At 43.1% G+C, this 14,497-nt stretch overlaps 2 protein-coding genes across 3 annotated transcripts; one reads left to right on the top strand and one right to left on the bottom strand.

The window, feature by feature from the left end:
• The first annotated feature begins 237 nt into the window (after positions 1-237).
• Positions 238-7,803, top strand: ubap1lb (ubiquitin associated protein 1-like b). Of its 2 annotated transcripts, XM_085413053.1 has the most exons (6): positions 238-520; positions 1,916-2,036; positions 3,347-3,868; positions 4,567-4,773; positions 7,222-7,323; positions 7,428-7,803. In XM_085413053.1, the coding sequence occupies exons 1-6, from the start codon at positions 468-470 to the stop codon at positions 7,560-7,562; spliced, it is 1,140 nt and encodes a 379-aa protein (XP_085269179.1). In that variant the 5' UTR covers positions 238-467; the 3' UTR covers positions 7,563-7,803. The 2 variants fall into 2 exon arrangements, with proteins under 2 accessions (XP_085269179.1, XP_085269167.1); XM_085413041.1 differs by lacking the exon at positions 238-520 and having other exon boundaries at positions 644-2,036.
• Positions 7,804-8,153: 350 nt separating this feature from the next.
• kbtbd13a (kelch repeat and BTB domain containing 13a) lies at positions 8,154-9,650 on the bottom strand. Its single transcript, XM_085407032.1, has one exon. The coding sequence runs from the start codon at positions 9,648-9,650 to the stop codon at positions 8,154-8,156; it is 1,497 nt and encodes a 498-aa protein (XP_085263158.1).
• Positions 9,651-14,497: the final 4,847 nt, after the last annotated feature.

A 14,497-nucleotide genomic window follows, 5' to 3' on the forward strand; every position in this document is an offset into this window, starting at 1 on the left:
CTGCCGCAGCTGCTGCCACCAAGCTGCTCAGTGTGTGTGTGTTAAAGATGCCATCAGATCATCAGTTTCTGAAATACTCGGGTCAGCCTGGCACCAAGTCCCTTCAATCACCTTTTTTCTTTGTGCATTCTGATATTTAAACTTCAGTAGTGCGTCTTGATTGGGTCTAGATAGCTAAAGGGATTAAGTTGCTGCCGTGTCATTGGCTGATTATATACTTGAACACCTAATAAAATGGTCTGTGTATATACACATATACGTTCAGACTCAGACAGGTGCCCTGGAGTCTAACATTTGTGTGACTTCACACAAATATTAGGGACATGTGGGTGTCCTCGCGACTGCAGGCACCATCTGATGTCCTTACTTGCTTCTCTTGAGCTGTCAACTGTGTACACAGTAAGTCAGCTGATGAGGGTTACTGGAGATCAGTGGATTAGTGTCCCAGGTGGTTCTCTAAGTGATGAATGATACATCACAAACTAAGTGACTGCAGCTCTGACCACACAAAGACACAAGGGTAAGCTTGTTTTCTATTTTAAACAGTGTATTTCATTAGATCTCTCCCTGTGTGTATATACGTGTGTGTGTGTGTGTGTGTGTGTGTGTGTGTGTGTGTGTGTGTGTAGGGAGAGTGGGGGATTTAGAGCACATTTTATTGTATTTATGAAAGGCACATAGTCTGCTATGTGACTTAAAGAGTAGTGAGTGTGCAGCATCAGATAATTATACTTGTCTTAACAAGTCTTGCACAGCTTTTGAACTTAGAAATAGTCATATACACATTTGTTCTTATTCAGCAGCAGAAAGCGTCAGAGGTGACACACAAAGCCTTCAGCATCTGTGGTCTTTGGTGTTGCGAGTCCTCGGCCATCTGTCTGCTGGCTGTGTCTTCATGCTGCACAAACCTGATTAGTGCTGAGTGCACAGTTGTGTGTACCATCTCTCTCACACACACACACATTAACACCTAGAGACAAACTGTAGGTTTGTTTGTTTGTGAAAGAGGCCGTCCATTCTCTAATCTGAGCTCGAGATGACAGAAAGGAAAAGCTCATGATGACGGTTTTCTAGGAAAATCCTTTGTCGTGGTACCTGTGTGCTGATGACTGAGAAATGGATTGAGCGTTGTTGGCAGTCTGACATCTTTATTCAAGCCTGACTGAGCATGGAGAACACAACCGTACCTTACAACAAAAATTGTACTGTTTGACAAAAAGAGTAGTTGAGAGAAGATTTATGGATTGATTGTGCTGATGAGGACAACCTGTACTCACTGAACCGCTTCGACGTCTGATGTGCATCACCTTTATGAAGATGAAAATCGCCTGCTGAAGTTGAGTGGAATCCCTTCTGAGGAAGACCGGTGGAAGACTGGACTTGGACTTTGTAGCACAGACTTATTACTGTAGAATCTAAACATTCGACAGTTGTTGATCCAAAGTAACACTCAAAGCAGTGATGCTCTTACCTTTCTTCACATGCTGGAAAAAGTAAATACAAAAAGCATTAAAAGAAATTATAATAACCCTGTTATCACATAATGTTAATTGTTTTTATAACTTTATTGAATATATTAGCAATAACAATAATGTTTGACAGATTACAGAGAGAAAAAAGAGACGGTGTTCTATTTGGCCTAATGGAAATCTTCAGGCTTCTCGTGGGAGGAATCATCAGGGACTCTAATATAAAAGCAGAAAATATTGAAAGGCCAGCAGAAGTGGAGTGCACACTTCTGCAGTTAGAGCGGAGGGGTTAGAACAGGGCCACTGCCTGAACGCTGCAGCTCTCAGCTTGTGGAAATACAGATTGTTGTGTTTCCTTTCAGGGAGCACGGCGGTCCACATTACAGATCCACAACTGGAGGGATTGTGTGAGTTGTTCTATGGCTGACTTATCTTTGTTTTCTCAGTGGACTGAGCAGTATGGATGGTGTACCTCTGAGGGTGCCTCAGAGTGCTTCCTTTCAGGAACTAAAATATTCTGTCAGTACGACTGTCCCTGACTACTTCAACATCCTGCAGGAGACAGAGGTGAGTGTGTTTCTCTCTCTTGTGTTTCCCTGTTTGTTCCTCCTCCTTGCTGTTCTGTCTGTTGTGCAGTGTACCTTCTTTGCTGCACTGCTTTGAGCTGTCACCATTATTTCACTCCTTTAAAGGGTTAAAAACACCAAAACAAACAAACCCTATCACACTGACAGGTGATAAGTTACAGGAAGAACCATGGCTCAATATCTGACTTTTTATGTTTTTTGTATGTATGTGATTAGTACACACTTACTAGCACTGCCAAATAAAAGACAACATTGCTCTTTACAGCTTTATGAGTATATGAAAGATGAAGGTCGATCTCGGACAAGAATGTTACAGCTGATCAGATTCCATACACAACATCACAGGTCTCTGTGCAGAAGAGTGCAGTCCTAGGATCAGCTGAGATACTGCACAGAACCCTCAAACTCGCAGGTAGAGGGCCTTGCACATACCACTAAAGGATGTACGCTTTAACAGGTAGCACTGGTATGGATCTGTCTTAGATTCAACCAGGTGCTGGAAACATTTCGTAGATTTTGGTCCATATTGACATGACGTCAGAACCCTGCACAGGAGGGTAAGCCACAGAAGATCACAGAAAAGGCTGGATGCTTGCTGAGTGCTACATCTAATCACTTTAATAGAAAGTAGATTAAATGGGAATGGGATAGAAAAGGTGGTCGTGACAATACAGAACATAGTCTGTCTGTTATTTTTATTTATTTATTTTTTTCATTTATTTGTATACCACTTTGGTCTACCAGGTGTGTTTTTAAAGTGCTGTACAATACAAATTTAAATATAATAGTAAAATAGCAAAAACCAGACATTGCAAAAAAAAAAGAAGTCAGTCACCCACAGAGTTAAAGGCCAGGATGGAAGATAAGAAACATCTGACCCCAAAATAAAAACTGTCATCAAAGCAACCTGGGCTTCAAATCACCTCCAAAGGGCTACGAGGGGATTGTCTCCATGCCACATTAATGCAATAATTAATGGGAGAGCATCCCTATCAAAGTATTTTTCATCCTCATTACTGAGTACAAATCAACATACTTTCCAGATGTTAGACATTTCTGTATTGTAAATGGTTTTTAGAGTAGTCATTGGTAATAATGTGAGATGCTAGATGCTATGTTTCACAAGCCTTACATTAGCCAGTCAAGTGTTGTTTACACTCAACTGGCTAATGTTAGCAATCCAAAAGACTAAACAATAAAATAATGAAAAGCCTGTCATCATTGAGTTGAATTTAAAAATGTAGCTTCAGACCTACAGAAGGACTTACACGATGTTTGCATGTTTGACAGTATGGATTCAGTCTGGAGAACTGGGTGCTAACTGGGCTGCAAAGTGGCTTTGCCACCCAGCACCAGCTTAACCCCTCTTCCTCTTCATCAAGCCTGCTGTCATCTTGTCCACCATACTGGATGCTGTTTAGCAGCCCTCGACAGCGGTCCCACAGCCTCAACTCCTCCATCCTGCGTACCAAGGCTACCATCTCACCTTCAGATGACGAAGAGGGCACTACACAGAAAGCCAGGACGAGTTCCATAGTGACAGTGAGTCCGGGGGAACAGCGTCCTTCTGCAAACTGTCAGCGTGGTCAGAGGAAAGCACAGAAGGCCTTTGTCCCTGACCTGCTGAACCCCCCGGCCTGTCTGAGCAGCCTGCCCCACCAGCGCAGAAAGAACCTGCGTCAGTGTTCACTGTCAGTGCTCGACACGCCCACACAACAAGATCCCAACACAGAGACTTATCCCCAGAGCACTTCATCACACACAGCCTCGGACACGAGGATCCCTCCCAGCAGAACCAGCACAGCCAGCATGGTAAGAGGAACACGTGAGCTGTGTGTTTATGTGTGCGTGTGCTTTTGAAACTTTTACTGCAGAATGTAATACACAGTACAATACAGCTGATGACTGTGATACAGCATCACTGTCCAGGGAAAAAACACTAAATTCATACAGCCGTCTTCCAGCTTTACTTTGTGTTTATTGTCATAATTTCAGTATGTGGCTGTTCATTCACGAGGCCATGTGAGTCGGCAGTGTGGCGAAGTCTCAGTAGTCTAGACTATTGATAGTTCTATTTCCTGTCTAAATATAGCTTGAAGCTCATGGCAGTACCATCACCTGAGCTGCACGGTCAATCTCGAGTATAACTAGAACCAGACAGGCTCAGCATGATAACAGGTTCACTCTGTTTATGGTCAGGATTGTGACTATTGAGATGTGTCAGATATTCTCATGGGATTACATTTCTTTTAATGTCAGCACTATTAACTATGAAAGGAAATAAGGTCTTCCTATCCAGCTTTTCTCCATTTTGCATTTTCAAAATGTTTTTCATGGATTTACACTCTAAAAATAATCTGCGTAAAGTATGCTCTCTGAATGCAGCCAAGGTGCAAGAGCTTCACGAGGATTAGCTAGTGTGAATTCTCACTAAAGCTGCATGTCAGGTCTACCATGCCCTGTTCTTTCTCAGCCACTCGCTACATTCACTGCAGTCTGCCATTTCTTAGATATTCAGACCAGACACCTGTAGAAACCCCCCTGTCATGTCAGGCCCCAGGGGTTTGTCCTCCTCTGCTTTGGACTCTACAGCAGAACTCCTGTCAGCTCTAAACCCAGCGGAGAGAGAGTTGCTGGAGGCCATCACTGCAAGGGGCTACTCTCTTCATACTGCCATCACTGCCCTTCAGAGGACAGGACAGCAGACCCCAGATGAGGTCAGTGTTATATCCAACAACAAGGCAGTGCTGCTCGAAAACACTTGGTCAACTTTTGGCTCCAGCTGTCGGGATCATGCAGTCTGTTCTATAAACACTGATGCAGTACAAATACAGCTACTATAAGTCAGTGTGAAAATAGTGGTCACACTTGGACCTACAGCATTATGGGTCCATGAACCAAACAGAATAAATCTGAAAGGACAAGAAAGGATAGGTGAGAAACCAGGATCAGCCTTAACTGTGCATGGATTAAATAGCTTTAAAGAAACAAACTTAGTCCTTCAGCAACATTTGTTAGTTCTGATGCTGGAAGATTAAAGACTAGTGTATTTCATGATTTCACAGAGCTCACACTCTGATCTGAACTCTGTGCCTCAGTCAGTATGAGGTTCTCTATCATTGGCTTCGTCTGCTCACCCCTAACTTGTCGTGGCAGATGGTTGCCTTCCCCAGCCTGGTTCTGCTGGAGGCTCTTCCTGTTAAAAGGGAGTTTATATTTCCCACTTTCACCAAATTTCTTGCTCATAGAGGGTCACATGATTGTTGTTGTTTTTTTCTGTTTTCTCTGTATTAATGATTGGTCTTTACTAGAGATGATGCGATACCATTTTTTTTATGTCCGATACCGATATCATAAATTTGGATATCTGCCGATACTGATATGAATCCATATAGTGTGTTTTTTAATCAATATTTTATTTTTTTAATATTTTAATCAATCAATTTTAATATCTTGCTGCTTTTTGTATAAGTTCATACTCTGTTATACCTGTATGCAAAAAATACACTGCACCCAAAATATTTCATAGTTCAGCAAAATGGATCAATCTAATAAACTTAAACCTGCAGCATCCTCCCTATTCTGGTATTTTAAAGAGTAAGCAACCTAACTAATAGGGTTGCAAACTCCCAGCAAAAAAAAAAAAAAAAAAAAAAAAAATAGGGAACCACCCCTCACGCTCCACCTCATGATGCTTAATCGACGTAATCAACTTTAATTTGATGCAGTGTGAAAAAAATGCACAGAAATAAATTATTTTCCAAGAAATATTAAATAGATTCAACATCTTTCCTGCAGACTGCACAGATGGTACCTTCCCAAAGGAAAAAGTACTACAGCTTACTAGGGTATATTAGACTTAACAGTTACTATATACAGTAATGGACTTCTATGTATTTTACATAAGATTAAAACTTTGGGTGTCAGATTCAGACAATTAATTATTAAAAGCTCGACATTTTAAATGAGAATAAGAAAGAAAAGTATGTCTTTGTGCCCCCTTTTCCCTGTTCATGCCCTATCGGCCCCCCTGGCTAAACTTTGCTAGATCCGCCCCTGCACAGTTACCAGCGTCAGCTGCGTAGAAAAAGATCCTCGAGTAGAAAGTAATATTAAATAAATTCTAACAGCAGCTTATCAAGCTTAAACGTGCTGCTGTCGTGCTGCTCTATTACATTTTTTATTTCTCTCCGATATCCGATCTAGTAATTTACGTCAGTATCAGACCGATACCGATACATAATATCGGATCGGTCCATCTCTAGTCTTTACATAACAATATAAAGCACCTCAGGGTGGCTGTTGTTCTGATTTTGCACTATAAATGAAATTGAATTAAATTGTTATCTTCTTAATCACAGTAATAAGAAATGACTGCCTTACAGAGCATATTATTGTGTTCCTGTTTGGTCTGGACACTGTGCTTTGTGTATGTTAGAGCAGAAACAGGTTGCAGTAATGTGTGGATGGTGGATTAGTGTTAGTCAGAGCATTACTAAAGTTTATATACGTTGTAGAGGAACATCCACAGTTTCAAAGGCCTGTAACAGAAAAGATGACACATACGTTTTAACGAAATGGTTGGTTTGGAAAGTAAGTTGTTGAGAAAGTTCTACAGGAAAGTTAATTTTTTTTCCCCAAATCACTTTAAACTTACTCTCAACTTCACTGAATATTGAAAACAACAACTGGCCCTAATATAATCCTCATCTGTCGCACTCATGCACCAGGGTTGTGTTTTTGCTTTTATTTATCACCCATCTGTAAACAAATGGAAAATATAAAATTACATTTTACAAATTAAACTACACATATTCATACTACTTTTTAATTTATTACATAAACCTTACCCAATGAATCAATCAACTGACTAACAAAAAATTATTTGGCCGTTATTTTGGTTAATAATGGAGTTCCACCGGGTTCTGTGCTAGGACTAGTTCACCCAGATACCCAACTTTATCTATCCGTAAACCCAGATAATGCGCAACAATTAGTTAAACTGCAGGAATGTCTTAAAGATGTAAACATATGGACTACTCAAAATTTCTTGTTTCTAAATGCAGATAAAACTGAGGTTATTGTATTAATTGAATCTGATTGGAAACAGTCAATAACTTTTTCCATGTGACAGCTCTTCTCTTGTATGAATGAATATTTGGCAGATCTTGAGTTATCTGGTGGCGTGTGACCACTTGTGTCAGCTGGGTTATGACATGTCCCAGGTGGAAGAGGCCTTGGAGATGTTTCAAAACTGTGAAACAAAGGTAAGTTTTTAAAGTTATCGGAGACAACAAAGCTTGGCACTTTTTGTCTGATGAAGTCAGTTCGATTAGAAACTTTAAAGAAAGTAAATGTTTTCTTTCTCGAGGCAAAGGAGTTCCTACACCTGCTGAATCAGTTCAATGAGATGGGCTTTCAGAAGAATGCCATCAAAGAAGTGCTGCTGGTTCATGAAAACCACCGAGATCGGGCCCTGGAGGAGCTGATGATGCGTGTGTCCTGATAAAACACACACACTTTTCACATTGATATCTTGCAGACAATCATCTGTATTCTAAAAATTGCAGTCATATCTGACCTTGTGCTGGTATGAAACAACTGCACACATATAGTTGATGCTGACACTGCATTGTTAGATGATCTATTCATATTTCTGAATTAACCCATATCTTCTTTACCACTTTGTTAGATTTGTTTTGGAACAAAAATACTCTGATTAAAGTCCTGCTGTGTCTAAATTTTGAAGTGACGTAAATATTTGTAGTAATTGTGAACAAACTTATTAAAAGTGTGAAATTAATTTACACCATGACCATCTGTTTTCTTCAAGGACTGTGCAATAAAAAGTGTATATTACAGGGTGGGTCCCACAAACAAACACGATAAAAAGCTACATTAGTGCTAGCTTTGCAGCTTCATCCATCAATCCTGCTTTGATTCCTCCGTAGACAGTCTGAACAGTAAACAGTCTGAAATAATAGTTTGGGCAGACTAAACCAATTCTTTAGAGGTGCGATTGAAACAGCTGCAGTGTGGGCTGTAATCCTTTGCCACATATTATTAGAATAGAAATCAGAATGATGATCACCAGCTTTTAAATGTGCTGAAAGCATCCCAGGGGACATCTGTGACAGACATCAGTGTCTCTCAGGTTCTGGCTTGGGCAATTTCCTAAAAGGGAGGGAGTGGGTTTAGGAAGCCTCATCAAAAATGTATATATGGATCCAATCCTGCCAAAACCTTTCATCTCACGCCGGAGCCTCCATTTGTTCTCCTCTATGGTGTACTCTGTGGTCACGTGTCTGCTGAGCGTGAACACAGAATCTCCTCTGACCGCTGCCGTGAACAGAGAGCTCTTGCTGTTCCCGTACTGACCGGACATCACTGTCCACTGATCTGAAGTCAGGTTGTAACAGTCCATCACACATTGTAAGAAGTCTTCACATGGTCCATTCCGCATCACATAGAGGTTATCCCTGTGGGCCACCATATGAAGACCATAACTGTGCTGGCGGATGAGTGTAGTGACCAGATTCCACCGATTGTGTTCAGGTACGTACTCATGGATGTCTGTGGCCCCTTTCCCTTTCCAAAGACAGATATAGATCCTCTTCATGGCTACAGTGGACACCACTGAGGCTGCAGGGCACGGGAGGGAGGAAACAAAACTCCAGTTCTGATCAGACAGCCCATATCTCTCCACTGATGACAGAGCCTTCTTGTTATACTCCCCTCCTATAGCATAGAGACATCCCTCATGACCTATCAGAGAGAAGTTGTAGCGTAGCTGCTGAGGTCCACAAATCACTGACCATGAATTGGCCACGGGATCGTAGCAGAATCCAGTCTCCACCACCTTCTTGCTTAAATCATACAATCCTCCGATTATGTACAGTTTGTCGTCGAGGACTGCCACGCCTGCCATGATGGTGCTGGTGCTCATAGGAAGATGTGTGAGGATTCGCCACTCTTTTTGCTCTTCATCCAGATGACACACTGTCCTCTGGGCATCCTGGAGCAGCTCAGTGGATGGAGAGTGACTGCACACTGCCATGTAGCTACTTGGGAGAAGAGACTCAATGTACTCCAGCAGCTTACTGGGTAAGCTACGAACCTCCTCCCCTAGGTCAGCGTACATGTCTCTGATGAATAAAGCTGCTCTGTGGAACAACTCCCACTCTCCGTAGGTTGCAGCTGTATGAAACATGAGCAAGCAGTTTTGGGAATTTATAATATTGATCAAATGCTTGGTGAGAGCTGGCACCTGGAGAAAAGCCGTACACTCTATTGCTTCGACGATCTCGTCACTGTTGAGGATGGGTCGCTTCCCATCCAGCACCTGCAGCAGAACTTGAAATCCCAGATTCCCCACACATTTCAGCTGGACCTCCTCCTGTTTAGACTCTCTCATTCCTGACTGGAACAATGCTCTGAAGTACTCACAGTTTTTGACTACAGTGGGTTTATCCACAGTGAAAACACAGTCTTTAATGCTGACTCGCAGGCTGTCTGCTCCCTTATATTGTCCTGACTGTTGGCTCAAGTGTGGGCAGCTGCTGGACTCCATGACATCTGTTCCATAAATCTTCATTTCATCTCCGGTGGAACTGGAAACGACGAGAAAAGTTTGAATCACGCCAAACTACAGCACGTAGACTGCGTCGTACCACAAGCTTGAGCGAATCCCTCTGATCCAGACCAAGGGTATCTGACACTGTATAAACTATTTGTTTGCAGAGCTCTGACAACAGACTCTATACATAGCAGCTAGAGGTGTGTCACAGTTCAAGTACATTATGAGGACATGCAGCCAGAGCAGAAAGAGGAGCTGGATAGTAGCTGTCAGTGTGCTGATGATTCACCCTTCATTTGTGGCTGACAGTTCTGGAACAGCTGAAGCTTTGTCCTTGATCGACATAAGCAAGAAAACTAAAACAATGGGCTTTTCCCCAGGGGCAGGACCTCCACTGGTATCTTTATCTTATGTTTATTGTGTCTTTTTCCAACGTGTTTCCAACACTACAGTCGACATAAAGGCAAATGTACAGGTCTACACAGGTTATAGTAAGATTCTGCTCATAATTTCAAAATTAGAGTGAAGTTACTCACCCCGGTTCTGTTAGCCGTCAGGGCTGGGGGGCTGGGAGGAGGTGCTGGCCGTCAGACTGGGGTCTGGGATGCGGGGCCTCCCTGGTGGTGTGTTGGTGGTCCTTGTCGTCTGGGGCTGGGCGCTCATGTATGTACCGGCTCACTCCTGGTGGCCGATTGGTGGGGCCGGGCACCTGTGGCCCGGCTGGGCTCCTTCCGGGGGGTGGGATGCCCTCAGGCCTCTGGTCTCAGGGCCTGAATCTCGGTCCTCTCTGGGTTAGGGTTAGGGTTGGGGTCCCCTGACACGCTTTTGGCAAAGTGTGTTTTGAGGTTTCAAAGCCACAGGGACATGGTGTTTAGAAAAAATGTGTCTCAACTGTTCCAATATTCCTGACACATACAGGATCTCTAACTGTTTTTACTTGGGCAGCAGTTGTCCATCTCTCCTGGATCAGCTGGAGCTTTCTTTGTGTGCCTTCTCAGCTTTGACAAATGACAAAAACTCAGGGCCTCCTTGATGTGCTGTTCTTCTGCTTCCCTGGCTGCTGTGCCTGTGGGGAAGGTGTTTGCTCTGTGTTGTAGCGTCCTGATGACACTCAGTTTGTGCTCCAGTGGATGATTTCCACTTCTTCCATGAACAAGTTGGCCACAGTGGGTGAAACTGGGGAACCCATGGCACACCCATATAGTACTGACCCTTGTATGTCAAATAGGTGGAATTAAGACACAGTTCTAAAAGCAAACACACTTGAGAGTGGTCCTGTTGCTGAGGTGGGGGTCATCCTGTAATATCTTAAAAGCTACCTCCAACACTTCAGACAGAAACGTGTGTTCCAGTCGACCACAGCATGTCTGTCTGAAGAGCTGCCACTCGGACAACATCCAGCACAGGGACGCCACAGGGGACGGTCCTATCACCCTTCCTCTTCACCCTCTACATGTCTGACTTCAGGTACAAGTCTCAGTCATGTCATCTGCAGAAATTCTCTGATGACTCTGCCATTGTGGGCTGTATCAGGGATGGACAGGAAGAGGAATACAGGAGTGTGGTGGACAGCTTTGTTGAGTGGTGGGAGCTAAACCATTTACAACTTAACATCACAAAGACAAAGGAACCTGGACTTTAGGAAGCATGCTCCTCCTCCTATCTGTCACCATCAGAGGGGCTGACGTGGAGGTAGTTGAGGACTACCGGTACCTGAGGGTACACAATGATCAAATGCTTCGATCGGTGGATCTGGATGTCACTGCCGTGGAGGTCTCCGAACCAGCTCCCCTCAGGTTGGGTTTAATAAATGCCAGATCGGTGGCGAATAAGACCTTCATCCTGAAGGATTTCTTTTCTTCCCATGCATTGGATTTCCTCTGTTTGACTGAAACACCCGGTGAGTTAAGCATCTTTTCTGAACTGCTGAACTGCTGGCTGTGCTTATTTTAGCACTCCGAGAGCTACTGGTCGTGGCGGGGGGTTAGCTGTTGTTTTTAAAGCACACTTTGAGTTTAAGCAACTATCCTCATGGACACGCCACACAAGCTTTGAACTTTGCCTGTGTGAACTTGGCCACTCGCCTTCATTGCTGTGTGCAATAGTTTATCGGCCTCCTAAATATAACAAGGAGTTTTTATCTGAGTTTTCGGAGTTTCTCGCTGACTGTGCATCCCGGTGTTCCAGATCTACTGCCGTTTAGATCAACTGCTGTTGGTCGAACAGATGTGTGGCAGTCTTGCGTTTCAGGAGTTGCTACCGACAAACCAGCATGCAAATAAACCTTTGAAATGAATGAAATGACACTAATATTTCACTAGTGTTGTAACATCACATGTCGTTAGAGTAGTCTGCCTGTTTCTTTTCTCTGCGAACAAACATTTTAGAGTTGGTAGTTATATACAGTCTGTATAAGTGTGGTTAATCTAATAAACATTTGTAAGGAGATGGCAGTTACTGTGAATTCACAGCAGTTACACAGTGATTAGTAATAAACAGAGTGAGTGGATTTAAGAAAGTCAGTGACTCAGGTGTGGAGATTGGTTGCCTCAGGGCTGTGTTTTAAGCCCCCTGCTGTACTCACTATACACATTGCAGTTATCCTTCTATCTTCTAGTCTCCCTCAGCATGTATCACCTGGAAAGTTACGCCAGTGAAGCTTAAGACCCTTAATGAACCGAACATCAACTCAAAATAAGCACAGATATGCAATGTGTGTAAAATACTTCTAACCGTACTTGTAATAAAAGTTAACATAATGGAAGGATCCTCAAATGGACATCTTCAATCAACAACTGTAATGCAGTATCAATACTGTGAGAAATATTATTAGATGAAATAATGCTGTAAAGAATGTTATTAATGCAGTTATAATGATGCAGATTATATGGCAGCAATAAAAGAATTTCTGTATCTCCACACTGTGTAGCCACATCAGACACCACCTCCATTGTCAAGTTTGCTGACGACACTGCTGTTGTGGGCCTGATCTCCGACAACATCGAGACGGCCAACCTGGAGGAGATTAGGAACCTGGAGACCTGGTGCAGGGAGAATAACCTCCTCCTAAACATCAGCAAGACTAAGGAGCTGATCGTGGACTTCACTAAAAAGCAGGCGAGGAATTACAAACCCCTCATCATCAGTGGCACGCCAGTGGAGAGAGTGGACAGTTTCCTATACCTGGGTGTCCACATCACTCAGGACCTGTCATGGTCCTGTCACATCAACACTCTGGTTAAGAAAGCCCATCAGCGTCTGTTCTTCCTCAGAAGACTTAGAGACTTCCATCTGCCACTGAAGGTGCTCAAGAACTTCTAAATGGTAAATGGCCTGCATTTGCATAGCGCTTTTCTAGTCCCTAAGGACCCCAAAGCACTTTACACATTGTTACGAAATCAGTTTTACCCTGGTTCTTTTTATTCCTCGAGCATTCAGAGATGGCACCGGACTCAGTAGTCATTTTCACAAAACTTTATTCATCTTTACTCATCTTCATTTAAGGGAAGACTGGCAAGGGAAGACTTGCCAGGCCGGTGCCCCTCAGCAAAATCTACACTCCTTTGTCTGTGAAACACAGTTTTGTAGGGGCGACCCTATCATAAAACCCCCCACGGTGTGCTGCAAACTCTGTGTCTGTGTGCACGAGCACATGAATGCCTACATGTGCGCGTTCCCGCGTGTCTATGTGAGTGCTCGTGTGTGACCGTGTACGCATACCTGTGTGTATGTGTGAGTGCGCGTGTGTTTTTGAGACTGGAGGAGACGTAGAAATCTTTTGTTTTAAATCGTAGTTAGGAAGATTCCTGTTTGAAAACAAGCACTTTTTGTGAGAAATGCAAGAAGTACATCTGCAGAAAGCACACAGTTACATTGTAAAGCCTGTCAGCAAGTAAGAGGGGTTGAATTGTATTAAATGCAGATGAAAAGTCAGCAAATAATAATCTTGCATGGGTGTGGGGGGCCTCAAGATGCTTATACAAGAGATGCAGGAGTGTGACAGCAGCATCCTCCACACCTCTCCCTGCTCTATAGGCAAACTGGAAGGGGTCAAGATGGTGTTCAACATGCATTAAAATCTCCTTCTTAATTATCTTCTCAAATGTCTTCATCACTAAAGAAGACAGAGCCACAGGCCTAAAATCATTCAGTGCCTTAGGAGAACTGCCCTTAGCAACAGGAACAATGATCGCATGTTTCCAAATCTTAGGTACCATCTGTAGCTCTAAAGAAAGTGAGAAGATATAGTGAAAAATCCCACTCAGCTGATCAGCACAAGTTCTCAGTACCTGTCCACAGATGTTATCAGGTCCAGGACTCTTGCTTTTGGTGTGTCTGAAAAGATTAGCTACCCCTGTCTCATCAATACAAATAGATGGGGGAGTGATAGTCCTTTCCCTCAGTGTGCTGGTCTGCCTAGAGCAGTCAAAGTTCTCAAAACGAAGGTAAAAACTGTTAAGATCGTCTGCCAGATGTTTGTCAGAGGTAAACCCTTCTAGGGTAATGCTGCTTTTACCTTTCGTCTGTAACCCTGCCATTGTTTTCATACCAAGCCAAGCTCTTTTGAGGTTGTTACTACTGAGTTCTGCCTCAATCTTATTTCTATACCTCATCTTGGCAATCTTTATTGCAGCCCTCACCTCCTTCCTCAATATTCTCACAGTGGGAGCGTCTCCCTCGTTAAAAGCAATTTTCCTTTTAAGAATCAGATCCTTAATATCTTTAGAGAGCCACGGTTTGTTATTAGGGAAAGTCTTAAATTCTCTGACTGGAACCACAGAGTCTTTGCAAAAAGAGATGTAGCTACACACCACATCGGTGAGTTCATCCAAATCAGAAGTGCTCTCTTGAAACAAGGAGCAGTC

Source organism: Rhamphochromis longiceps, linkage group LG1, assembly GCF_057381845.1.
Source record: "Rhamphochromis longiceps isolate RC_006_pf linkage group LG1, R_longiceps_female_GT1.1, whole genome shotgun sequence".
In the NCBI taxonomy this organism is placed as follows: Eukaryota; Metazoa; Chordata; class Actinopteri; order Cichliformes; family Cichlidae; genus Rhamphochromis; species Rhamphochromis longiceps.

Excerpts from the sequence above, each read along its gene's own strand:
- ubap1lb (XM_085413053.1), top strand. The coding sequence starts at position 468 with ATGATACATCACAAACTAAGTGACTGCAGCTCTGACCACACAAAGACA. Across the intron at positions 3,869-4,566 it reads GAACCAGCACAGCCAGCATG|ATATTCAGACCAGACACCTG; the intron begins GTAAGAGGAACA and ends GCCATTTCTTAG. Across the intron at positions 7,324-7,427 it reads TTCAAAACTGTGAAACAAAG|GCAAAGGAGTTCCTACACCT; the intron begins GTAAGTTTTTAA and ends TTCTTTCTCGAG.
- kbtbd13a (XM_085407032.1), bottom strand. The coding sequence starts at position 9,650 with ATGAAGATTTATGGAACAGATGTCATGGAGTCCAGCAGCTGCCCACAC.